Source organism: Accipiter gentilis, chromosome 7, assembly GCF_929443795.1.
Source record: "Accipiter gentilis chromosome 7, bAccGen1.1, whole genome shotgun sequence".
NCBI lineage: Eukaryota > Metazoa > Chordata > Aves > Accipitriformes > Accipitridae > Astur > Astur gentilis.
This window is the reverse complement of record NC_064886.1, coordinates 9,494,920-9,519,599: the sequence shown is the minus strand read 5'-3', so window position 1 is coordinate 9,519,599 and position 24,680 is coordinate 9,494,920. Positions and strand designations below refer to the sequence as shown.

The following is a 24,680-nucleotide window of genomic DNA, read 5'->3' as shown; positions in this document are numbered from 1 at the left end:
ATTGTATTGTGCATCACTTGTTTTGTATATTCTCATTCTATTATTATTATTAATTATTTTCTTCCTTTCTGTCCTCTTAAACTGTCTTTATGTCAACCCACAAGTTTTATATTTATTTTTTTTCATTCTCTCCCCCATCCCACTGGGGAGGGGGGAGTGAGTGAGCAGCCACCTGGTGCTTAGTTACTGGCTGCGGTTAAACCACGACAGTTATTTTCTCTAAAAACTTGTTTGACTAATCACAGATTAATTTTTATAAACTAACACTGAATATCTCAGTCCATACCAGGAGTCAGCTAACAACCAGTGACTTGAGTCTCCCTGTGTTGGTTGTCTTAGTCTTTAAATCTTCAAATTGACTCTATCAACTCTATTCTCTTCCTCCCCACCCACCCTGTGGCTTACCACTGAACAATTTTCAGTCTTGCCTACTTGCTAGTTGGCATGCCAATTATTGCTATAAAGAGAGGTTGCTTTGTCTGAAGTGCTTCTAAAATTAAGTTGGTGTATTTTTATATGCAAGAAACTTGATCCAGGGAAGAAAGGGGCTTTTTTGAATACTAATTTTGTAGAAACTTAATTTTTGGTTTGGTTTTGGTAGGCTCGATGTGATGCGTCCTCCTTTGAAAGCGTTAGATGTACATTCTGTGTCGATTCTGGAATTTGGTACTATGAGGTTACAGTCATTACTTCGGGAGTGATGCAGATAGGATGGGCTACCAAAGACAGCAAATTTCTCAATCATGTGAGTACATGTAATGCCATCTAGCAGATGATGTAACTTCAGTGTCTTTCTGCTTACAACACCTATAAAAATAGCTCTGGTTGTTTTGTGGTAGTAACTGAGCACTTGCGTGTTTCCTTCAATCTTTCTGTACTTTCATGAAACTATTTTGACTGGATTTAGTGGTACAAGAAAAGGCTGTATTGTCATTGCTACAGAGTGACACTGGTCATACAAGTCATGCATAGCTGCTAGCAGTGACAGCTTGTTATCTACTTGCTGTTGTCTGCAAGCTGCAAGGAAATTAGTTCTTCTTTCTTGTGGCTTAGTCTCTTCTTGTGAATTCTTCACATAACAGCAGTGGTTACTGTCTGGTTTTGGAAGTAAACTACTACTCACTAGGTACTAGCAGATTATAATGCACTCACTTTTACACAGGTCACCAAGCAGCCATTTGATTACCCTTTTTAACATACTTTCCTATGAAACTAACTTCCCCAAGGGAAATAATTTAAACTGACTCTGGGATAACACGGTATCATTGTATCTGCTGGTAGCAGCAATATGGTATGGGTATGTGACAGCTTCTTTTTAATTAAAAATAAGGATTTCAAAAAGATTAAATCTTTTACCTTCTTGCCTTTATTCTGATAATATAGAATTACACTGCCTTATTTTATAGTTTTGCTTTGCTCTCCCTCTCATCCAGATAACTTAGCATCTTTTTCTTAATTCTCAGTATTCTTCCTACTATTTTACTTTTAAAATTATGTACTTACTAGCATTAAAGCAAAACGTGCCATGTGCACACGAAGTCCAAACCTATAGTCAAAGAATAATCTTGAAAGTTAGTAGAGATGTATCTAGGACTTCTTTCTTCTTAAATCTTCATGGTAACTGTATGGCTGTTATTAACTCAGTATGCTGTAGCATAATTTGCTTCAGTATTTCCATAATACTAAAAAAGCTTAATGATTATTAGCCAAAACACTTGTTTGCTTCAGCTTAGAGAGGACTTTCCATATTATCAGCCTTCCAAACTTCCATTAAACGTCATTAAAGTGCAAGCTAGAATTTTAGTACAAAAAGCAGGTATGGCCTCGCCTACTGCCACTGACCAGAATGGAAATACAGCACTGGGATTTTAAGTTGACACTTTTACTGGCTGAGATTAAGAAATGTACCTGTAGCCCTTCTTTATTGTAGTAACTGCATGGCTTTCTGTTCCTACTTGGAATTTAATTTAGGAGAAGAATTTTATAAATATATATAACGTAGAGATAAGCAGTTAAAACTGCTTATTTGTGATTATTATAGAAACTCATTCTACAGCTGAATCAAATGCAGAAGCTAATATGAAGATAGGCCAAATACATGTGAGTATGTATTGATAGTTGGGGCTATGAGAGAAATACATCAAGGAGATGAAACAAACACCATTGGCAAGAAACCCAACAGCAGCAGGAGGGTAGCTTTTCTCACTGTTTAACTGAAGTCTTCCTGTGAATTCCATGGTCTTGCTCCATTTCTTCTAATTATTCATGTAAATAGCATTGTCCTTTGCTGGTGTATAACATGCTACACACATCTGTGTAACACTCTACAGTCCCACATTCCTAGCATGGAATTGCAAGTGCGATTTAAATGAAAAAACCCCAAACCACACAACAACAAAACTAAACAAACGCAACCGAAGAAAAATACCGTATAGACCTGGCCTGAGCACAGGCATTGTAGACATTGAGTGTAATGGAAACTGTTTGAAATAAAAGGCCGTGTGTCTGCCTTTAGACTACTAAGAGGCTTAAAAGACTTTTCCCACTTACTGTTAAGAAGCTTGATGTATATGTATCTTTCTGTCTGTGCTTCCTGTACAAGGTATGAAAATGGGAAATGTCACATCTCTGAGCAGGATGATTTTTCTGTTGCTACAACTGTCTTGCTGGTGGCTAAATGCCACTTATTTAAGTTCATCAGGCGTCTACTGAAATATGAGGATATTATCTTCTGGGTATGTCACAAACATGGTCATCAGAATAGCCATATGCTCCTTATTTACAGCATGTATAACAAAGACTAGTCCTAAATATGACATTAAAAACCCATTAGCTGGGCTTAGCTTTAATTTGGGACATCAGAGGCTTGTGTAATCAGATGCTGTCTAGTATTTGCATTCTAGGCAAACCATGCTGAGCTTGAGGAAGTTATCTTCTATAATGCTTTTGGGTTTTGAGTTTGGGCTCTCCTGCATGACAGATTCTTCTCCCACTCTGAAACTTTTAGTTTTACATTTGTCTTGGACCTTGGGACTATCACTTGATAACCTTTTCACAAATTGAGAAAGGCTGGCACTGAAAGGGACACAATATGCAACAAATTCAGTGAGGGAACTATGGGTTTGTTCCCTTTTTGTGTACTGTGTGTTCTGGTGGCACTTGGCTATCTTGTGGGCGAAGGTGTTACAAGTCTGGTATGGGTCTTCAAGATAAGAGAGTAGTTACACTTCTATGTTGACTTTTTAAGATGCAAAAAGTCAGCTAATTGGGTACTAGCCCTCTGATTTTTAAATATTTTAATAGACAGGAGTGATTTCAGCTCACAGAGAATACAAAACACCTTGGAGACAGTATCTCCTTCTTCCCCCCTCCTCACCCTAACAAATTGCTTTTCATGTGAAAATGAAACTAAGGCTAGTTTGAAACAATTATCTTCATGGCAGTGGAAGAAACCCTTCCTGCTCTTGGATGAATGGTTTAGTTGAATAAAAAGAAACTTTAGCCCTTCTGTGTGAGGAATGGCTGAAGACTGAAATGCTTTACTCTTTTCTAAAGGAAGGTTATGGCATTGGGGACGATGAATACTCCTGTGCATATGATGGCTGCCGGCAGCTGATTTGGTATAATGCCAGAAGTAAACCACATTGCCATCCCTGTTGGAAAGAAGGTATTCAGTCCATCTTCTGCTGTTTAACCTAACTGGATTTCTACACAGGATTTTTTCCCCTTGCAGGTGTCTAGAAAACTGTTAGTAGGTGCAAACAGAGAAGTTGCTGCCTAATCCTGATGATACTGAAGGTTTAATTATTGTGCCTTTACTATTGTGCAATGGTTTAAACATACAAAGTGGGCACCACACTCTTGTTCCACAGTCTGTGTAAAGAGACTCTTGTTGGTTAAATGCTTTTTCTTTTCATAGGCATAGGACAAATCATAGCACCAACTAACATTGCTGGGCACTTAATCATAAGACTCTTTCCTAGATGTTTGTAGTCCTGCAAACAGGGTTGAAGTGTTCCTTTCTGGGTTGAAAGAGTTATTTTAGAGAAGTGGGAAAAAATTACTAATTTAGAGATCAAGGTTAAGGGGGAGTTGCACTGTCTTGCTTACTTTAAGTTCTTTAATAACTACTTGGACAGGAAAATTCTGTTCTTGATCTCAGCTTTGAAATCTTGGTAGGACTCTGTGCATGCCATGGTTGTGTGAACTGTGCTGCCTTCTATTAAAAATTTCTCCCGAAGATGGCTAAATTAAAATGCCTCTGAAAAATAAGCATATGCACAAGCATATTAGAAACTTAGTCTTCAGCAAGCATGTGTTCTCAGGATATCTTCAATGGATGTAAAATAGCCAAGGAGAGACAGCGTGCAGCTTTTTTCTGGCTTTGGCAAATACTCTGCAATACTTCTGCTACTATGTAGTATTAATGCTCTGGCAGACTAAAATTTTTTTTACTCTTTTATCCTTTTTTTTTAGTTACTGTCTGTATCAATATTTCTTCCTTTATGCTTTTGCAAACAGTTCCTTTTGAGACACCTCATAATGAGATATGTGATAATTAAAACAATAACTTTCAGCTGTTGGCATTTAACAGAAGTGAAATCTGTAAATTATCTTTGTTTTGCATGTAAGGAGACACAATAGGTTTTCTACTAGACTTGCAAGAAAAGCAAATGATCTTCTATTTAAATGGAAACCATCTTCCTGCTGAGAAGCAAGTATTTTCATCTGCTGTGTAAGTATGTGCTCATTTGGAAGGACAGTGACCTGTATGGATAATTGTTTTAATTACACGAAAGGTTTTCCATTTGAGATGCAAATTCATATGTGCTTACCTGAAGCCATTATTAAGCAGGTTTCCCAATTGAAAGTTGCTTAGAAATCAGTGAGAAGGATAAAATTTTACAGGTGGATTTCAGGGTCCAAAATAAATACTTTGGACCTTCCAAAGGTAGGTTCAACTCAGTGTTTTCTACTGTCAAACTAGCACAGCATTGAAATAGAATGAGGCTGTAGCAAAGATGAACAAATGTCTAGTACCACGTGAGGATTTTTCGATCTTTTAAAAAATAAAGCCTCGGTCCTGTAAATGCTGAAGTATTAACTTCTTGCTGTTCACTGGGGCCAGCCTCTGTAGTAGCATATTGAATATTCATGGAAGGACATCTTGGGTAGCATGGAAGGACATCTTTTGGGCAGCATTACAGAAAGGTGTTAGGCTTATTTTGCTAACTCTGTTCAAATTAACACATGGCTAATTCCTCTGAATCTTGTGGAGAAGTTCAGCCTTTTAATTCTGAAAAGATTATCTGGTGTGATACTTCAGAGAGAAGCTATGCAGTTAAATTAACATTACAGTACTTTGTAAATGAATACTACTGTGATAATAATTTCATTCATATTTTCTCCTCAAAATGAAGTTCAAGATGCAAGCAAAATAGTAATTCAATTTAAAGTGTTGCAGAACATCTTGTCTGTTCAGCTTGCAGTACTGTGTTCTTCATGTGGAGTATGTCACTGATACTCAACAGATTGTTACTTGGTTAGAACTTAGGGTATTAGTCGGCATGGGCCCTTTCAGTAAATAAAACTGAAAGAGGTGATAGTTATGTTTTTACAAGGTGTCTGTGTGGCTGTGAAGAAAATACAGCTGTCCTGAGTTAATCCTGCAAGGGCAAGGAGGAACAGATGGGCATTGGGCTAAGAGAGCTCAGACCTGGATTCATCCTGCATTGGTCCCACACAACAAGTGTACAAGAGTTGCAAGTTCCCCAGATTTGTGCCTGCTTAAATAAAGCAGCAGGAGCAGTGGTCATGGAGGTGTCCCTTGCAGTTGGTACTGTTGCTCACAACTGTGCTAAACAGCAGTTTGGATGAAAAATCCTTTTTCTAGTGCCGAAGGAGCTGAGCTGATCAGTGTGAAGAGGATCAGGTTGCAGGCTGTTTAGATACATGTATCTGCTCTTAGTGTGACTAATCCTTGTTGTAGAGTAGGCAGCCTTTGTTGACTGACTCAGCAGTAAATTCAGATAAATCCTCATAGTAAATTCAAAAGTTAAGAACTAAACAAGGAAAGTATGTGCAGCTGAAACAATGTTAGGTTTTTCTCCCAATTTGCTGTAGAACACTTAAATAGAAGGAACTGGTCTCTGTGTTTTAGGGTGTATTTTTGTCTGGTAATACCAGTAACATGTCTGGAAAGCTCTATTATTGTTCAAGTCATTCTAAAATGTCTGTTCATCGTATTGCAGATCTGGCTTTTTTGCTGCAGCTAGTTTCATGTCCTATCAACAATGTGAGTTCAACTTTGGGGCAAAGCCTTTCAAGTACCCACCATCAATGAAGTTTAGTACCTTTAATGATTATGCCTTTCTGACAGCGGAAGAGAAAATCATTTTGCCCAGGTAATCCTCTTGTCTAGTTTGAGAGTGTTTGCATATGGAGAAATAAAATGCTTCACTTCCGAGTTGCAGTCTTACGTCATACTTGGCAAAGTTAATCTTTTATGGGGTCATGCCTCCATAGGTCTCTTTCAGAAAAGGACTAGACCATAGGCTCCAGTGCAACTTAATGACTAGGGCAGGAGATATACAATCAAAATCCATTAAACTAAAATATTTTTTTGGAATATTAAGCTACATTAAAATTACTAGTACTGCACAGTAAACTATTTTTACTAAAAAGTGCTTCCTGCTGTCTAAGAATAATTAGGTTGGTTGAGGAGGTATAGTCTTAATTAAAAAAAGATGTCTTATTTAAAATTGACCTAATTTGTGACGCTGGCAGCCTGGAGGTACTGAATGATTGTAAGACTTGAAGTTGTCCTTCTTTTCTGATCCAGATGAAAATTTCTCCATTTGTGAATGGTAGTACTAACAAAGGTTATTCAAATTTAGAAGTGCTTTTCCACCTAAATATAAATCAAGCCAGATAGGAAAGATGTGCCCAAACCTGTTTCTTAATTTACTGTATTTATGACAGGAATGAAAACTAATAGCTCTTCTGGCTTGGGTCATTAGTAATGAAATAACTTCCTGGAACACAAATAGTAACAGTATACACTGTAGTATGGGATATAGGGTACCCCAGATTTCCAACTTTGTCTAAAGATGGCCATGATCATTGAAATAATCTTTGTTGCATCTAATTAAGTGGGGACAGGGGTTGTTGGAGGTGTGTACCCCTGGCTATAATAAAATTCAGAGACTGGTTTTGAATTATCTAGGTGTTCCATCAACTGTACTTGAGGTACCTAAGTATCTTAGTGTTTAAAAGGAAAACAAAAAAATACTCTTGGATCAGAGTCAGAGGCTGGCAAAGTATGAGGCTTGTGATATTGCATTTATGCAGAGAAAATCAAATGCAACTTGCAGGACCATTTTGTACTTGCAGAGTAATTTACACCTGCTTGTGGCTACAGGTGTTTTAAGTGAGAGTCTGATTTAATCCCTTAAGATGATCTGTTACTTATCAGTCTTGGTCAGCCCCGTTTTCAAATTGTGTTCTGTCTTATTAGTGTCATGTGCTAGATGAGGGGGTTTTGCAGTTTTTAGCTGATGATCAGGTGCGATTGTTACTGATGTCATTCTGGCACTACTCTTGCAGTGTTTAAGCATTATCTGAGAGAGCTATTATTTGGTTGTGCCAAAAGGTGTAGGGAGAAACTGGGGGGAACTGGTTTCCTGTTGATGCCTGACTGGAGAAACTTGGCCTCCTGTGTTAGAGCCTATTTAGTATGTGATAGCACTGAAAGGCTCCATTCAGGGTTGGACACTGTTGCTCTTTGTGTAAACAGAGATCATCCCTGCCCTACAGCCTGAACTGCAATCCTAAATTAAAAGATAGCTTTGATCTTAAAAGTGATAAGAAAAAAAGGCAAGGGCCTAACTGGACCCTAATTATCCATGGCAGGAGTTAACATAAACTCATGCAGAGTTGTGCTGAATTTAATGCATCTAGCATGGGGCATAGTCTGGGCTAAACATGTCACCTTGCCATTGAAGAGTTTTGCCATGTAGCATATGTGTTCTAAACTTGAAATGCATCAAATGGGGGATTTTTATCTATTTACACTCCCTTGTGGCAATTGCTGTAGTGGGCTGTTGATGTTATTTTCAATTTCTATTCTTTTAAACTGTGTTACAGCATTATAGCATTTCTGAATTTTGTTGATATGTGGGTTTGTGTGGATTATTTGGGTTTTTTTCCTTAACTCTTAAAAGTACACAGATACTAAAGAAGTTTTTTTTTTTTAAATGTTCAGCTGTAGGGGCTAGAAGAATTGTAATCTAACGCTCTCTTTGTCCCTTTCTGACAGACCAGAATAGGGAGTCGAAGACTGTGCTGAACATCTCTGGGTGTGTTAAGCCTTTTTTGTGGGAAGTTATGATCGATGTTTATCAGCAGTAGTGTTGAGTAGCACAGGCAAGTGTTGCATTGGTCTTGATGCAATACTCAGAATAGTTATGAATCTATCATTTTGAGTCAAACTAATGTGTGTGTGTGGGGGGGGTGTTTGTCTGTCTCTCTTCAGACACAGGCGCCTGGCTTTGCTGAAGCAAGTGAGTATCAGAGAGAACTGCTGCACGCTTTGTTGTGATGAGGTAGCAGACACAGAACTCAGGCCGTGTGGACACAGGTAAAACCTTACAAACAACCCAAAACCAAAGAAACAGGAAAATGTATGTGTTTGATATTCAGCTGAGGTGAGACCAGATGCAGTCTTGGCTTGATTGACTCCCCAGCATAAAGGAAATAACCCCTCCTTTTAAGGATGTTACAGATAGAGGTTAAGCATAATATTCCCACCTTTCCCCTCATTCTGAGCAGATTTAATCCCTAATGATGTGTGTGTTTGGAGTTGGGGAAGTACTGTGGCTACCAAGTCTTAATTCCCTGATACCAAAGGTTTTACTGATGAGTACTTGTTTAGTACTGGTGCTGTGAAATCCAGATCTCATGAGGAGAGCAGAAAATTCATTATATACTCAAACACTCATTAAGCGTTCAACAAATGGGATTGTCTCAAGTCACAAGTTCATCTAAAAGCTAAAAATGGGACAGCAGTATGAGTAATACCATAATAGCGCTTTCCTGCATTTAAGCAGTGTACTAGGAATTTAATCCAGTGAAGTCCAGTTCCTTAGTGTTTTTAGAGCACTCATGGAAGCAGTCTTCCTATGGGTCTTATGTCTAGATGCTGCAAAGATAGAAAGCGAAGAGACAAGCCCAGTGTGTCTCAACAAGAAGTGGAGACCGCTTCATGCAGGACACTGGGGCTGCGGTTCTCCGGACCAGAGAAGTGTTAAGACTAACAAAAGCATGCAGATGTAATCCTGACCAACTGCACTAGTAGTCTGAGGCCTGTAAGATGCTGAGCAGCAGGAGTTCCTCTCAAAGCCTGTGGATCCATAACACCTGACTTGCAATTCCTAATCTCGGCACTGGAAGACTTACCTTGACTGTGTTTCTAGCAGGCTAACTAAACTGCTCAGTGCTTGGATTTTATGTTTGTTTGTTTAGTTTTTCATACTGTAAATGCAGAGTTCAACTGATTTTTCTTCTCCTTCAGTGACCTGTGCATGGAGTGTGCCTTGCAACTGGAGACCTGCCCTTTGTGTCGACAGGAAATACAAACCCGAGTCAGACAGATCTCTCACATTTCATGACACACGTGGAGAAATACTACAGACTTGTTTTTAATGAACTCCAACCAATACTGAAAGGGGAAAGCATCTCTAACCAATCTTTACGCACATAGAACCATAGCCATGGCCAGATTTCATGCTAAACTGTAATCTGTTTATCTTAAAAAATGAAATCTTTAATAAGCTATTTCAAGTTGCCAGCAACGGGGACTGCTTTCAACAGTAAGGAAAGCTGGTAGTCAGTGTGCTATGGCTATTGGTTCCTCCGAGCAAGACCATAGGAGAGTGTCTCTCTTCCTCCCCCTTTCCTTCTCACCTGTCGCAAGTGTTGAAAAAATTTGCACTGGAAGTACACGTACAATGCATTTTAGAAAATAAGTTAAAAGAAATATCTCCTAAAACAGGGCTGTTCTGTCTTGTGCTCAAAAGTCTATTTTTGGCAGAAGTCAGTACTAAAAAGAGAATGCCAATGTTTTCCTGTTCAATGTAGCCTCCTGCTGGTCAGAGACTCTGTATTTTCCGACAGTGGATATTAAACTGCTCAAAGACTTAATCTGTACACAGACTGATTTGAAAAGACAGTGTGGAGACTGTAGAGAAACTCACATGTTTTAATAACTTGGTGATTCCAAAGAATGTTCTGATTTGTTTTTAAACGTTAAAAGATCGGTGGTATTTTCAAGTACATAATGTTTCTGATGCTTTTAACTTCAGTACCCACATTTTTTTGTGAGGATATAATTTTCAGGAGGTATTCTTAACTAATTATAACACTGGACTGGAATTAATTTGATATTCTGGGTATTTTTTAAGGTATCATCAAACATCTTTTTTAATCAGTGTTGTTTTTGGAAGTTATATTCACTTTGGAAATATTGAGCTATCTTAGATTGGAGGAGAATTTTGGGCCAGTTTATTTTAAAAAAAATGTTATTTGGATAGCAAGTTCAGTCTTATTCTGTAACTCTTTAAAAATGCACCTTGCTTGCCACGTGTCAGTCCTGCTCTGAGCAGGTTTGGGGCCACACTTTGTATTTTTGGTAGGGATCATACAGTGGGAATCTCTGCTCCAGTTTAATTACACATTTGTGATGTTTGTATGTTAAGGATGCATTTCAGCAGGCAGCTTTTGATTGTTTTACTAGGTTTCTACAAGGAATCAGGGTTCACAGGTGGTGTCAGTGAAGTAGCACAAAAATTGGTAGAGTTATGCTTATTTTGCACCGAGGATATGACTCAGTCTCTTCCAAGACTTGTACAGGTTGCTTTTTTAAATTATCTGGCTATATAGTAGAACTTTACTAATTCACACACAACTTAGACCAAAACCATCCCACTTCTTGGCAGTGATTCAGCAGCAGAGGCTGTTGTAGTGAATTCTCATGCTGCGATGATTCTTACTTTTAAAATCGTTTATTATCTTTATTATACTATCAAGTATTAACAAAGCAGAGCTGAGGCTGCTTCTTCCTGCTGAGCACTCTTGCTTCCTGCTGACCTAAATAGGAACTGAAAGCTCTGCACACAGGTCCCAGAATCAAGCTCTCTAGCAACTCCTTTCACCTTCTGCCTTTGCTAACTCAAGGGTGCTGAATTTCATCCAGAGATTAAGAAAAGAAAAAAAAAAAAAGAAAAAAGTGTCTCCATTGAACCTCTGGAGTACAATGTGTGAATTAGAAAAGTTCTGTCCATTGTTTTCTTGTTGACTTTTTTCCAAATATAGTCTGAATCCAAAAACGGAGTGCTGGTTAGTCTTTTTGCTAAAATGTGAATTCTCTTCCGCCTTGGATGCCTGTTTTGATTAAAGTCAGACTGGCAAATCTGTGCCACAGGGACCTCATTTCCTCACTAACTGTCCTTTATGATGTTTTGCTGTAATCCATGTTGCCAGTCAGGGCTGAGTCCCTTCCTGCTCAGTGCTGAGTGAGCAAACGTGAACACCATCACTGCCACAAGGATCTTAGTATTTCAGAATCACTTGAAATGAAGTTTTAAATGCTTCCAAATGCAATGATAGGGTTTTTATCCCTAAGGTACAAAGATGCAAACCATACTTTAGGGAAGAGGTGGGACAGAACCATTTTGAACTCTGCCTTAATAGATTCTAGTAACTTCAGGGCTTTGGTTTCCCTGGCCAGGATTAACTGAGGTAAAATTTTCAGAAGTGCCTGGGACTCCTGATTCGTATCAACTGCTGTATGAGATTAAGCTCTTAAGGCCCAGGTCCACAATGGCTTCTAGGTATCTGGTGTCCCCTTGAAATGGAGGTGACCTAAGAGCCTTCCTGCCTTTGTGGACACGGGACTAAGTGCCTGCATTCTTTGTTGAAAAGATATGAACGCTTTGGAAAATTTTGCCCCAGACTGTCTTCCATGCAGCTGGTGCTGGGCAGAGAAAGCCAACGGTGCCGGAGGAGGGAGCTGTGTTGCAGAGAACTGTCCTGTTCATTTCACAGAGGAAGAGACTGTACAATTCGGCTGGCTTTCTGCTGAAATCCACGATGGGGGCGTCTTTGTAAAGCTTGATCTTCTATGACTGGTGCAGTGCCCCCCCCCTTGGTCCCTGCACGCCCCAAAGGCTCTAGGGCCAGGGACGGGAGATGGTGGCTCCGCAAGCCCTCAGAAGGCAAAATGAATTGTAGCAAAGTTGTCCGTTCAACAATAAAAACATCTTGAAGGCTATTTGTTGTTCTTTAATTCTTTCACTTCTGGTGAGAGCTGTGGTTACAAACGGTTCGGTGCTGGAGAGGGATGCAGGCAGCCTGTGGAAGCGGGAGCTGTCACTTGAACAAGTTAGCCATGAGGCAGAAAGGCAAGTCCAGTGCCAGGCAGCTGTCTACACTTGAGCAAAACATTCAAGCTCAGCCTTCTGCCAGCATGACCAAAACTATGCCCGGGTTGGGTGGGATGTGGGCCCTGAGGCCTGGCTGAGAGTGCCCTCCTCTAGCCCTCAGGGCCCTGCTTTGGGAGGGGAAAACCCACTTTAATAGCAGCGAGGGGAGCCTACGTGCATCATAACAAAGGACGTTATCTATGTTTTCTTTTTATTTTCTTCCTAGGACAGCCTTTTGATGTCTGGACGCTAAACTCGGCCCAGGACGCCGGTGCCACCCGCCCAGCCAGGCTCGACGGCCCACCATGGCGGCAGTCACCGCCGTCCCGCCCGTCCCGCTCTCATTGGGCCTTCGGGCTGTGGGCGGGCCCTCCACGTTTGCCTCAGCTCTCCCATTGGCTGCGGGCGGGCCGGAAGGAAGCGTTTCCACGGAGACGGCCGGGCCGGAGGGGAAGGGAGGCGTGCGATGGGGTTGCGGTGCTGGCGGCCGTGACCAGCGGTAGGTGCGGGACAGGGCCGGGACCGCGGGCCCCTCTGCGGGGCGGGGGGCCATGATACGGGCGGGCCCGACGCTTGTGGCCCTCGGGAAGGGGGGCTGACAAGGGCAGGTCGCCTGGGCGCCTTTTGGAGAGGGAAGGTGTGACGGCCCAGTAGCTTGGGACCCTCTAAGGAGGAGGAGGTGAGGCGGGCCGTGTGCCTGGGTCCCCCTGGGGAGGGACAGGGACGGGCGGCTTCGCTCTCCTCAGGAGCCAGGACTGAGAAGGGGGAGGCGAGGGTCGCGCTCATCCCTCCTCCTGCACCCTCGGGGGGCTGCTCTGAAGGCTGGCGTCGGATATTACCCAGCAAGGGTGGCGGGACTTAGGGTGTCCCTGGCGCGCACCCAGAAGGCAGCTGGCCCATCTTCAGCGGCCCTGGGTTGCTGTGTGCCTTGTCCTGTGTGATGGGTCAGCAGCTGCTCACAGCCACAGGCTGAGGGCCTGACCCATGGGATCACAATCCAAAGCCTGGCCTGGCAGCTCTCTGGGATGCACTGGGCCAGGGTGGCATCTTCATCTCATCTGCCTTCGTTTGCTTTTGTCTTCGTAATAGTCAGTCATAGATGCTTCAGGAGAAAAGATGTAAAGGTTGCTTGAACCCCTTTACAGAGACTAGTTGCAGGTATGTGCAGTTTTGAGTTCTTCTCTGAGCAGGCAGAGAAAGTTCCTAGAGAATTTGGGTTATTACAGAAAAGAAGTAGCAGTAACCTTGGAAGAACATGATTTTGAAATTCCTAGGTCTAAAAATTAAAGACTGTCTCCTGATTCATTGTTTGAGAAGCGTATGGTAATTTAACAATTGAATTTGCATTAGTGCTAAGTCACATGTTATTCCTTAGCAGTTTTTCCAACAAGAAGTAGTAACTACTAACAGCAGCAATATAGCAGATTGTCTCTCTCCTCCAGTCTGGTTATGCAGTAACAATGGAGACTTCCGATGAAGAAAATTTTGGTGTAGCCACGTGAGTATGCTACATTCTGTGTCAGATTTTCAGTAAGCTAGTTACTGGTTAAAATAGGAATATAATTGCACAATTTATACTATACTGATTAGCAGATTCTGCCTCTTAGGAGAACAAGGGCGCAGCATGCAAAGCTCCAGGAGAAATAACATCAGTTCATAGTTTAGGTGAACTGAAATTAAATATAATTGCAGTGAGTGTATCACTAGATAGCCCTGGCTGAGTGATCAAAATAAGCACTGTAAGGCTGAATTATTTTTTTTTGTGTTCACTGTAAATTAAAAATTTCTCTTTTCTTTTCAATAGCATGTTATCTTATATCATGGATTCTAAGAGGAGACTATTCCTCTGTGTTTGAATGTGCTACTTCTAGACATGTGAGACCTTTTACAGGTGGCCTCAATGAAATTTTACCCTAGTAGATGCCAAGACACTGATTCACTCCACATTTGTCTGGCATACTCTTCTCCTGAAGCTTGTGACAGAAGGGGACATGCACCTGTGCCTCTGTCGCTCTAGTTCATAGATTTGCTTCATTTGTGATACTCTGTGGACTGAAAGGCTGCATGGTCCTTGGGCTGCTTCAGCAGCACAGGTATGCTGGCCTCGATTAGGCATGATGAAGCAACAGAGGCTTAAACCACAAGATTGGTGAGAATGTGTTTCTTCAGGTATGCGGATGCACATGTGTTTATATAGAGATGGAATCGTTATTTTGAAACAGTTAAAATTCCATTATTTGCCCTACAGGCTTAAACCAGTGTTTAAATTAATACTTTAAATTTGTTTCTGTTGCTGTTAAAATAAGCTATAAAACCAGTAGTAGCACTTATTTGGAGGGGAAAAGAGAGTGGAAATTATCCTTGGGAAGCGATGAGCCCTGTTGCCTGAAGTCCTAAGTGTGATGCTCAGGGTATGTAATGCTTCGACTGTGTTGTGCCAGCTCCTTTCCTGGTGGTGTCGTGCCCTCTGGTGGAAGAGCACGCTTTTCCAGTCCCTTGCCTTGGCTTTACTCATCTCCCAAGGCTTAACAGATCAGAAATGTTGCTAGAACACCACTTGATTATTGGATGCCTTTTTAAATCAAATATCTTTTCATTTTTCCTGGTCAGAATGAGTCCAATGGCTCATTATAGTTAAACTGTTGTTGGATTAATTTCAGTGGAGTATTATTCAATACCAAAATAATGAGTTTTTTTATAACTTAGTCTGAAAGAGTGTTCTTCTCTGTTTAGTAAAGAGAAATTTGAAAGAGGAATAGAGAGACATTTAATTTTAATTTAATTTAAATGGTGCTTTTGCTGAACAAAGCTAATTTTTTTCTTAAAGACAAATGTCCTATGAGGCTTGTTTCCCTCATGTGTGAGAAAAGCCTGCCTTTCATCTGCTGGCAAATATAGGAAGAGTTCATCCCCTGCTAAAGACAAGCTGTGAATGCCAAGGCCAAGAACATCCTGTGGATTATTTATTGTGTCTGAATAAGCTGCACAATAATAAATTTAGCAGAGGGATCCAGAGCCCTGAAATGCTGGTACCAAAAATTTCTTCTCTGGATGACTTCAGATCCATAATGGTGTTTAATATTTGCTCATGGTAGAATGATCTTAGGAGATTATGCTATTTATTTGTAGCATGTAAGGATGTTTCTTGCATAAGAAGAATATTTAAGTTTCTTCAGTTATATAGTACTTGTGTATACATTGAGTTTAAGTGGTTCCACAAGACCAAGTATTTCAAAATATTCTCTAGAGTGTCTAGAGTTCTGTGATCACCATATAGAGTTAGGCAGGGAAGAGAGCAGAAGGAAAGACTGTGGTAGCAGCTAGGGTTTGTGGGTTGGAAAATACTTAAATTTGCTGTTCTAATTACACCCTTTACATCCTTCTGCACCAGGACTGGAATTACCTTAACAGTAATGCCAGTAAAACAACATTTATAGGAACCTATTTGGGGAAAATAGAGTAGAAGCCTCGTGAGAATCCCCATGGAGCAGTCTTATCAGTATCATGGATTGTTTTGTAGGTTGGAACTAGGAAATTATTCAGTTATCTTGTAATTACTGGGCTTATTTGTGCTTAGGCTTTTGTTAACGCTTTTTAATTTTAACTTTTATTTCTGCTGTTGTTGAAATGTATATTTTTGCAGTACAGTCTTTCTTTGCTTTCAGCTCCTCCCCTTCTGATGCAGAGTTTGATGCAGTTGTTGGGTATCTGGAGGATATCATAATGGGTAAGCTCTGCATGTAGTTATAGACAGCAAGACGGGTGCTAAACATATTGCCAGTCGCTCTTCTGTTAGGAGATATATAGAGCTAAAATAGCCCCTGCCTGTCACCATGTCTTGCCACTTTTGAGTCTTTCCTTCTGAGCTGATTTTGTTGTATGTAACCTGCATGTATGCATACAGTTGTAACATGGCAGGACCTATTCATAGCAGGAATTTTGAATGGCACCAATGTCATTGTGTGAGTTTAGGCAATAAAAGGTGCTAAATTCTCAGGACGATAATTTTAACTGAGAAGGCAGCATGTGCAAGGAAGTAGTTTACAAGATGCCAAGACAGAATTCATGCTAATTGGCCATCAGCTGCTTCATAAGAACAGCGTATAATCTTTTTGACTACATCTTTCCCAGAGAGATGTAGATTCTGCAGCCTCAGTTGCCTGGTGATGTAGTTGATTCTAGAGAGATGCTAACAAAATTAATTTTGAATGTGTTAGGGTTTAGAAAGCTGAGACTGGTTTATTTTAACACTGTGTGTTAAGTAACCTTTATACCTGTTCTGTTTAATTTGGTGGTGACCTACCATGTTCGTTTTTATTCTTGTTTCCTTCCACAACTGGAAAAAAAAATCTTCAGCAATTGCAAGTGAATCTGGGAATTTCACTAATATTTTTTAATTCAAGGAAAAAAACATTATTTTGAACTTTTGTAGGGAAGAGGTATTCACTTCATAAAAAAATACAGATGTTTTGCTGAGAGCCTGAACAGAAAGGGGTTCAGAATAAATAACCTTATTCATAACACGTAAAGCAGGAGGACTTTTTTGCTAATACTAAGTGTAAATGAAACTTATAAGAAGTAATTGTAGACCTTGCTAGGTGGATGTGTTCATCCCATTCCTTTCTGGATACACAGTGCTGTCAAAATGCAGACTGATGTGCTGCTGTCCTGTTGATTTGGCTCCCTTAACTGAAGTAGTGCTGCCCTCTGCTAGCAGCCTCTGTCTTCTCACAGATGGGCCAGAAATGGTGGCTCAGCAGCAGCTGCGGTACTGGTGACTGACTCTGCACGTGTACAGGCCTCTGTGGTTATCACAGGGAAGCAGAGGACTGGTGAATGTGGGTTTTGTGTTACAAAAAGAATGACTAAACTCGTAACTGTATGATGCATTTTTGTTGTGGCCCAGATGATGATTTCCAGTTAATACAGAGGACTTTTATGGAGAAGCACTACCAGGAGTTTGATGACTCAGAAGAAAACAAGCTCATCTATACTTCTATTTTTAATGAATATGTAAGATACTTTCCATTATTTTTCATATGTATTGCTTTTTTAATTTTATTAAGACCAATGTCGGGTCCTGTATTCCCCCCTTTATAAAATACTGGGTTTATATGGAGCAGAGCCAACATGCTGCCTGCTGTCTCTTTCTGAAGCACAGTCATGATCTGTGAGCAAGAAAGATGTTTTCTGGAGCTCTAGGTTCCTTTCTCTTTGTTTCATCTGAAAATTTCTATAGATGTTTAGGAGGTTGTGTAAGTCTCTTGAATAGAAATTTAGCCTATTGCTGTAGTAAATAATGTGTTTAATGTGTGCATAACAGAGTTTGTTCTTTTCCAGTTGTATTATTTTGTGTATTGGACACTTCAATTACATTCTTCATGCAAAGCATAATTGTGAAGCTATACCAGCCTACTAGTCAATACCATTAAAGGAGTTAAAAGTAATTTGTTACTAGATACAGATAGTCGGTATTTGTTCTCACCAATATTTCCAGCAAAAATGTTCAGCCCTGTGCCTCAGTGGTGGTGTGAATAATTGAACTAGCAATGCCCAGCTAAGGAATCTGCAATTGTTTGCCCAGTGAGGATAATACAAAGTGTCAGTAAGGTGTCAGTGTAAGGAAGATGTGCTGTTTTGAGGTCTGCTCCTGAAATTTGTTATGATGTTATAGCGGTGGTTTGTTTGGGTTTTTTCAGATCTCTTTAGTAGAGAAATACATTGAAGAAAAGTTGCTTGATCGGATTCCGGGTTTTAATATGACTGCATTCACAATGTCATTGCAGTAAGTCTCTGCTTTGCTTTTGGTTGAGGGGTAGCTTATGTGCCTCTCAATTCTTTTCATCTAGATTAAAGCTTAGGTTTGACTGTTCTCCCTTTAGAAAGAGGTTCCTCTTTAATTTAAAAAAGAAAAAAAAGTTTTCATGCAGGCAATGACTGACCACTTTTCTTGCCTTCAGCATGTCCTGCTTACTCTTAATTTCTGAACTGTCATGCTGAAATATATTGCGTTTTTAAGGGGTAGGAAGACGAATCAGAATGAGAACACTGGAAGGTTTTCATAATCACTGTCACTTTGAAGCCAGACCCTTAAAAGGTTAGGCCTCATTTATCTCTTTCGGGCTCTGTTTTGGACACTTAAATAGCCTGGTAGTTTTTCAAGAGTCATGTGATGAAATGCCTTTACTGCAATTCTTGTACAAAGCATTCAGAGAAGAGTTTGGGGTTTTTTAAGCTTTTGCATTTGGTCAATTTAGCTTAACCAACTTCATTAAGAGATCACTTTTGAATGATCACAGGTTTTCCTCTTGAATAAGAAAATCAAGTTTAATTTGGAACTGAATATATTAAGATATTTGAATCTATTTCATTTCTAGGTTTTTTTTTAATAGGACATTAGGAGGTTACTATGAATGATAGTACATGATACACTTAAAAGACTGTTTAAGGTAAAGCTCCTTTTGATACTAATTAAATAATTAAAAAAACAACAAACAACACTTGACTGTTAAGAAAGTCGTGTTGAAACGTGCTGATGTGGGAGCACAGAATCTTTCTTCCAAAATGTTGTCATAAGAAGTCCTCTACCAAGTATCATCAGTACAGTCCCTCGTTCTTAAGGGATGTGTATGAGCATTCTGTGCCTCTCCCTAACCTTTCTCACTTTCCAAGGGACTGTCTAGATGTTTCAGTGCTCAAGATAAATAAACAGATAAATGCTAGTTGAGTGTTAATTCTGTTGACTTACAGGTCAGTTTCTTTGTCTGGTTTTCAAGGACTGATGTGATACTCTTATGTCTTGGATTTAGATAAAAATAATATATTAACGTACTTGGATTGGAAATACACAAGGTAATATTTGGCTAAAGTTTTGCTTTATGATAGACCTGTAATAACATTGTTGTTTAAATTTTGATATTGTTCTGCTTGTCCCAGTATCCTTTTTGACTTCATACCATTTTAAAGTAATGAATTTATTTCCCACATAATTTTCTAATTCCCCAACTTCTCTCTATAGACAGCACAAAGATGAAATAGCAGGCGATATATTTGATATGCTTCTCACATTTACTGACTTTCTGGCTTTCAAAGAAATGTTCTTGGATTACAGAGCTGTAAGTATGTCACATTGTTTATTTTCATTGGCATAATGGCTGTTGGCTTTGTATAGCTCTACCTAAGAGTACCAAAGGTAATGTTACTACAGTAGGTAGCAGCATTTATTCAAAGGCCATACCAGGTTCAAAAGGAAATAACTTCACTGAGTGGCTATTTAAACTCAAAATACACATTTAATAATTTCTAGAAAACATGAATGAAGCTGGCATGTGGAGCAGTTCTTCAGAAACACATGCTTTGTGCACCTTTGAACATTGATTTCCAACTGAACATAAGGCAACACTTTTCCACTGTGTGGGTGACCAAGTACTGGCACAGGTTACCCAGAGAGGTTGTGGAGTCTCCATCCATGGAGGTATTCAAAAGCCATCTGGATGTGGTCCTGAGTGGCCCTGCTTGAGCAGAGGGTTTGGGCCAGATGACCTCCAGAGGTCCCTTTCCACCTTGACCGTTCTGTGATTCTATGATACATTTCTGTTTTTCTTTTTTTTCCCAGCCATTCTAATATGAGCTTTTTAAGCTTATTCCATTTGTATTTCTCCTCCTCTCTGTCCAGGCTGGAGAAACAAACAAACAAAAGTATTAAGGTTTGTGGATGAGCTTTTTCCTAGGGAAATGAAATACACGTAAACGCTCTCCAGTGTCTTGTCCAGTCACATTTGACAAAGGAGCAAAAGAGTCATAGTTGTTGTCAGAGTTACGCCCTCTGCTGCCTCCCCCCGTGCCTTTAAGTTTTGTGAAAATGGGGGCAGGTTGAGGAGAAAGAGACAGTCCGTGCCTCAGCAGCAGGAATAGTTTCAGTTGGGGTTTGCGCCTTTGGGGTCTCCTGAGAGGCAAACCACAGAAGCTAGATTTCACTAGTTCATTGAGCACTGGGTGAGCCTGCTGGCTGGGCATTCTTGACCAGATGTAAGCAAGACTCTGCTCTGAGCTGGACGTACGGCTGGCAGAGAGACAGCGACCTTATTCCAGGAATTCCTGCACAATCTCTTCTTGAAGTTTGGGTTCACATTCAGTCATAGATGCTCAGGTAACATGTAATTTTATATTGATTTGATGCAACAAACAGAATATATATTGCCCGTTTCATTTTTTTGAACTGCTTATTCCAAAACAGCATTGAGTCACTGATTTCTTTTTCTTCCATGTTTCTAGGAAAAAGAAGGTCGAAGTCTGGATTTAAGCAGTGGGTTAGTCGTGACTTCATTAAACAAATCATCAATATCCTCCTCCTAGAACAGTTTATGCATTACTTTCCTTCTCCAGATGAGTGCTGCTGCTTTCATTTGGACATTAAAACACTAAAGGTCATGGGAATCAAGGTGCTTTTATATGATGAAAACTCATTCACCCTCCAGACTATACCTTCAGAGGCCTGATCCTAAAAGCATCTGTTTGTGAATTCTGGTTGGTATTCAGTGACCACAGAAGATGACAATTTCACCTCTAGTAGAGTAATTGTTTTTAATAAATACACAGTATTTGTACACCAGCCTAACCGTTGCACATGCTGAGAAGCCCAGCACACTGAGAGGACAATAAATAGACCTGTGTGTGTGTTATTTGGGTTGGCACCTTTTCCATCTCCCCAAAATTTAGAACTTTGCAGAATCAAGAAGACAGTGTAAGAAGAGTATGTTCCTCCGGCTCTTGGAAGGACAGGTGTGAATACATAACCTCTGAGTTCCTCCCCGTCAATGTTTTGTTGTTTTGGGGGTTTTTTAAATACTTTAATATGTTCTGAAGTGCTACAGCTTTATAATGGAAGAATATGTTTTAATATGTAGGTGTTCTAGCATAAGACTGTCCTGCGGCTCTGACAATTGATACGTTAGTGTGTAAATCTGCTCTCCAGCTTTTATAAGTCTTATCCTTAATATGCAAAGTTCTCCGATTCACTTTTGTTCAGGCCCCAGCTATTCATCATTGGGAAAAATAACCACAATAAACCAAAATCTGGCTTATGTATGCAATTTCTTTCTTTTGGGCAGTGGCACAGCTGCATTAGTTCTAGTAATACAAGCTTGATGGTAGGTTGGGCACAGACGTGTTTACCACCATGTCATCTACTGCTCTAAATAGCATGCTGATTAAAGGGCGTGTTTTCACTATTAAACTGTAATTAGTGCAGCAATGCAGTTTTAAGCATCCGTTAAAAAATAGATAAGTAGCTTGCTGGTGGAGTTGTAGCCGTAAGCCTGGCACAAAACCCCAGGCACATCTCTGTTGGTGGTTGGAATTAAACTGCATGTGGAGCTACAGGGACCCCCTCTGTTCTTATGCTGTTCAGACAGGTTAATCTGCCACTTAATGACGTGCTCGGGCAATGCGAATAAGTCTTCAAAAGCCTGCAAGTAGGTAGAAACACAGGATGGTGAGCAGAACCCTCCACTTTGTCCCACAGCAGGTTGATGCAGCAGGGGATGTGGCCTTCAACAGCAGTGAAGATGTTGATCAGTGGCTGTCACCTGATAGAACCTGGCCTAGACAAAGGAAAATTATGGCCAGGCCATTGCAAATTTTTGTTTGTGGACAAGAAATGTCTTACAAGAACAAATGAGATGAAATCCTGTTCCTATTGATGTCTGACAGTAATTTCAACAGTACTAGGACTTTGTTCTTGAGCTAAAATAGTTTTTGAATACCAGTAAGACACCTATCTATGCAGGCAAAAATGAGCCATATTTCCACTACAAAATACGATAACATTAAACAGGTTTGTGGACAGACCATAATGGCTAGCAATACTAGGTGTAGCGTCCTAGTATTTTGACTCTGCGTACACCAAATTTGCGAGTGCTTCAGTAATTAATCTCATTAAGTTTCTAGTATGTTTTACTCGTGGCTCTGCAGGTTTTTTGTCTGGAATTATTCTAGTGCATTGAAATCTCCCTTGTAATTGCACACACCATACATACACACTTCCTTTTAAAAAAAAAAAAAAACAAACCACCAAACTATTCCTTCAGAAGTTTTAAAAATCTCCTTCAATAAATTTGTGCGCGTCAGATTTGAATGATGAAAGCCAGAAGCTGGAGCAAAATTGCAAGAAATGTCTTTGGGGTTTTTTTCTTTTTTAAAAAGGGGGGTAGAAATCCTTCTGGGTATGTTTTGATCAAAAGCAGTTTTATAGGCTTTCTGTTCCAGTGAACACCACCAAAGCTCATTTTGATTCTCTTTTCAGCAACAGTAACCTGCTAAGGCAATGTGAGTACATCCCTAAAAATGCTAAGTTGTAGTGCCTTGGTTTGAAACCTGTGTTCCTGATCCTTCTGACAGCAGCGGAGTCGGTGAAGCTCCAGCAGCTGGGGTCACCCCACCAGGATTCATAGGTTTTTACAGGTCTACCTACCACCCGTGCCATAAAAAGCAGCTTTTCCTGTGAGCACAGAAGTTGGTGCTCAGGCATGCGTGGGCAGTTAACGAGCAGAGATGATGCTCTGAGATGCTTATTCCCAGGAAAAAAAAAAAAATATGAAAACATTGGGTTGTGTTTTTAATACTAACTAGATACAGCTGTCCTGCCATGTGAACCCTGAGGTTAACATCAGAGAAATGTAAGGCTTAAATCTAGTTGTTTTTCTACTGTCAGTGTATGGACTAGAGTTCTTCGGTTAACTCCTTACCTGTTGTTGACTTTTTAATGTCGGGAACAGATTTTATCAAATTTTAAAAGAATCTTGCTGACGTTTTCATTTTCAATGGTTGAGTGATTTCAATAGTGATTTGTAACTAAAGCTAAAAATATCCCTGTCTCTTTTTTTTTTCTGAAAAAAGTTGTCATTCTTTTCCTGTTGCAATTGCTTTAATTAATCACTTAAACTAATGGCAGTATAAATGAGTACCTCAGGTAATTATTTTCTGAAGGGAGTTCTGTTGTATTTTAAGCAAAGTCTCTTGTAATTTCAGAGCCAACAAGGTACAGTTGGGGATGAATTTGTACTCTGATGGGGAATTGTATCTCAGTGTTTCCTGCAATACCTTTCTGCCCTGTGCCACTTTCTTCTGTCTGTGTGTTTTCTGTGGGCTGCTGTTCCCAGAATAACTTGTCCCTCTGCTATACTCCTGTCACTTGTCCCTGGTTTGATGCATTTTCCATCAGGCAGAGGGGCTTTTTAAAGAGATTAAATTTCTCTATATATTGGACTATCTGTGTGCAATTCTGACTTGATGTTTGAAGAGTTTAAACGTAGTCATAACAATGCATGAAGAGGCTAATTTTGTTACTGATTTTTATGTATATATTCATAGTTGTGAAAACTTGACCCTTCATTTAGCTCACTGAAAACCAGATCAAGGCAGATTGGTCAGGGGCTAATGCAGTTTGTCCAGTCCTTTTCAATTCACACCTTCCATCGATGCACTTAAATTTCTTGAGCCTCTGTAGACAAGCTGTTAAAACTTTTCCCATGCAGAGCATACAGTAGATTTTGCAGTGTAGCTCACTGTGCACCAGCTTTCCTGTGTAGAAATATCTGGAAATAAATTGAACCCTTTTCATCTATTGTTATTAGCTTGTGCAAGGAGGGTATGAAGGGAAAAGTTCCTGTGTCTGGCTGGGCATCGCTTCTAGTTCTGACAAACACCAACCCCTGTCCCCAAGAAATAAAAGGCAAATTTGTCAACTGCAGCGTGGGGGAGCAGTGTGGTTCTGTGTTCTCCTGAGGCACTGATCCTGTGTGTGTTCCCAGAGCATTTGCAGACTTAGTTTTAATTTTTGAAGGACGCTTGCAGCTAATGGGCAAAATTGACTTGCCAGTTAATAGGTGGTCCTATTACCTCTGTGGCGTGTTTGGTGCTGAGCCTAGCTAGAGGAGGGAGCGCATCAAAGCCTTGGCACCTCTTTTGTGTCCTTGCAATCTCAGATGCACGCTCTGTGTGTGTATACGTATATATGTGTGTGTGCACGTAGGTAAAGCAAGGTGAACCCAGTGGACTTACAGCCTGGCCCCAAGCCTGTATGCAGTGGGAAGGGGCAGCCGCCTCTGCCAGTGATATCTCTGCTGTCGGATTCCTGCCGTGCTGTATTGTACCACCTTCTCACAAGACAAATTTTTTATTGACAGTGCTGGATTTAGGAAG

The 24,680-nt window shown here is 40.2% G+C and overlaps 2 protein-coding genes across 4 annotated transcripts in view; both read left to right on the top strand.

The window, feature by feature from the left end:
- The window catches only part of RSPRY1 (ring finger and SPRY domain containing 1), a 40,530-nt gene extending 28,202 nt beyond the window's left edge, over window positions 1-12,328 (top strand). For 2 of the 3 annotated variants that reach the window (XM_049805055.1, XM_049805054.1), the window contains 6 exons: window positions 602-745; window positions 3,556-3,667; window positions 4,633-4,735; window positions 6,252-6,404; window positions 8,534-8,638; window positions 9,572-12,328. In XM_049805055.1, the coding sequence (XP_049661012.1) occupies window positions 602-745; window positions 3,556-3,667; window positions 4,633-4,735; window positions 6,252-6,404; window positions 8,534-8,638; window positions 9,572-9,668 (714 nt within the window). In that variant the 3' untranslated portion in view covers window positions 9,669-12,328. The remainder of the gene's footprint in view (window positions 1-601; window positions 746-3,555; window positions 3,668-4,632; window positions 4,736-6,251; window positions 6,405-8,533; window positions 8,639-9,571) is intronic. The other variant, XM_049805056.1, reaches the window with a different exon arrangement.
- A 666-nt stretch (window positions 12,329-12,994) lies between these two features.
- On the top strand, window positions 12,995-21,562 carry ARL2BP (ADP ribosylation factor like GTPase 2 binding protein). The gene is made up of 6 exons (XM_049805084.1): window positions 12,995-13,977; window positions 16,145-16,206; window positions 17,386-17,492; window positions 18,179-18,264; window positions 19,498-19,594; window positions 20,754-21,562. The coding sequence occupies exons 1-6, from the start codon at window positions 13,940-13,942 to the stop codon at window positions 20,832-20,834; spliced, it is 471 nt and encodes a 156-aa protein (XP_049661041.1). The 5' UTR covers window positions 12,995-13,939; the 3' UTR covers window positions 20,835-21,562.
- The last annotated feature ends 3,118 nt before the right edge of the window (window positions 21,563-24,680 follow it).

Bases quoted from the DNA above. Each gene is read 5' to 3' on its own strand.
- ARL2BP (XM_049805084.1), top strand. From the start codon at position 13,940: ATGGAGACTTCCGATGAAGAAAATTTTGGTGTAGCCAC. The intron at 16,207-17,385 runs GTAAGCTCTGCA...GTTGTGGCCCAG, and splicing joins TCTGGAGGATATCATAATGG to ATGATGATTTCCAGTTAATA. The intron at 17,493-18,178 runs GTAAGATACTTT...GGGTTTTTTCAG, and splicing joins CTTCTATTTTTAATGAATAT to ATCTCTTTAGTAGAGAAATA.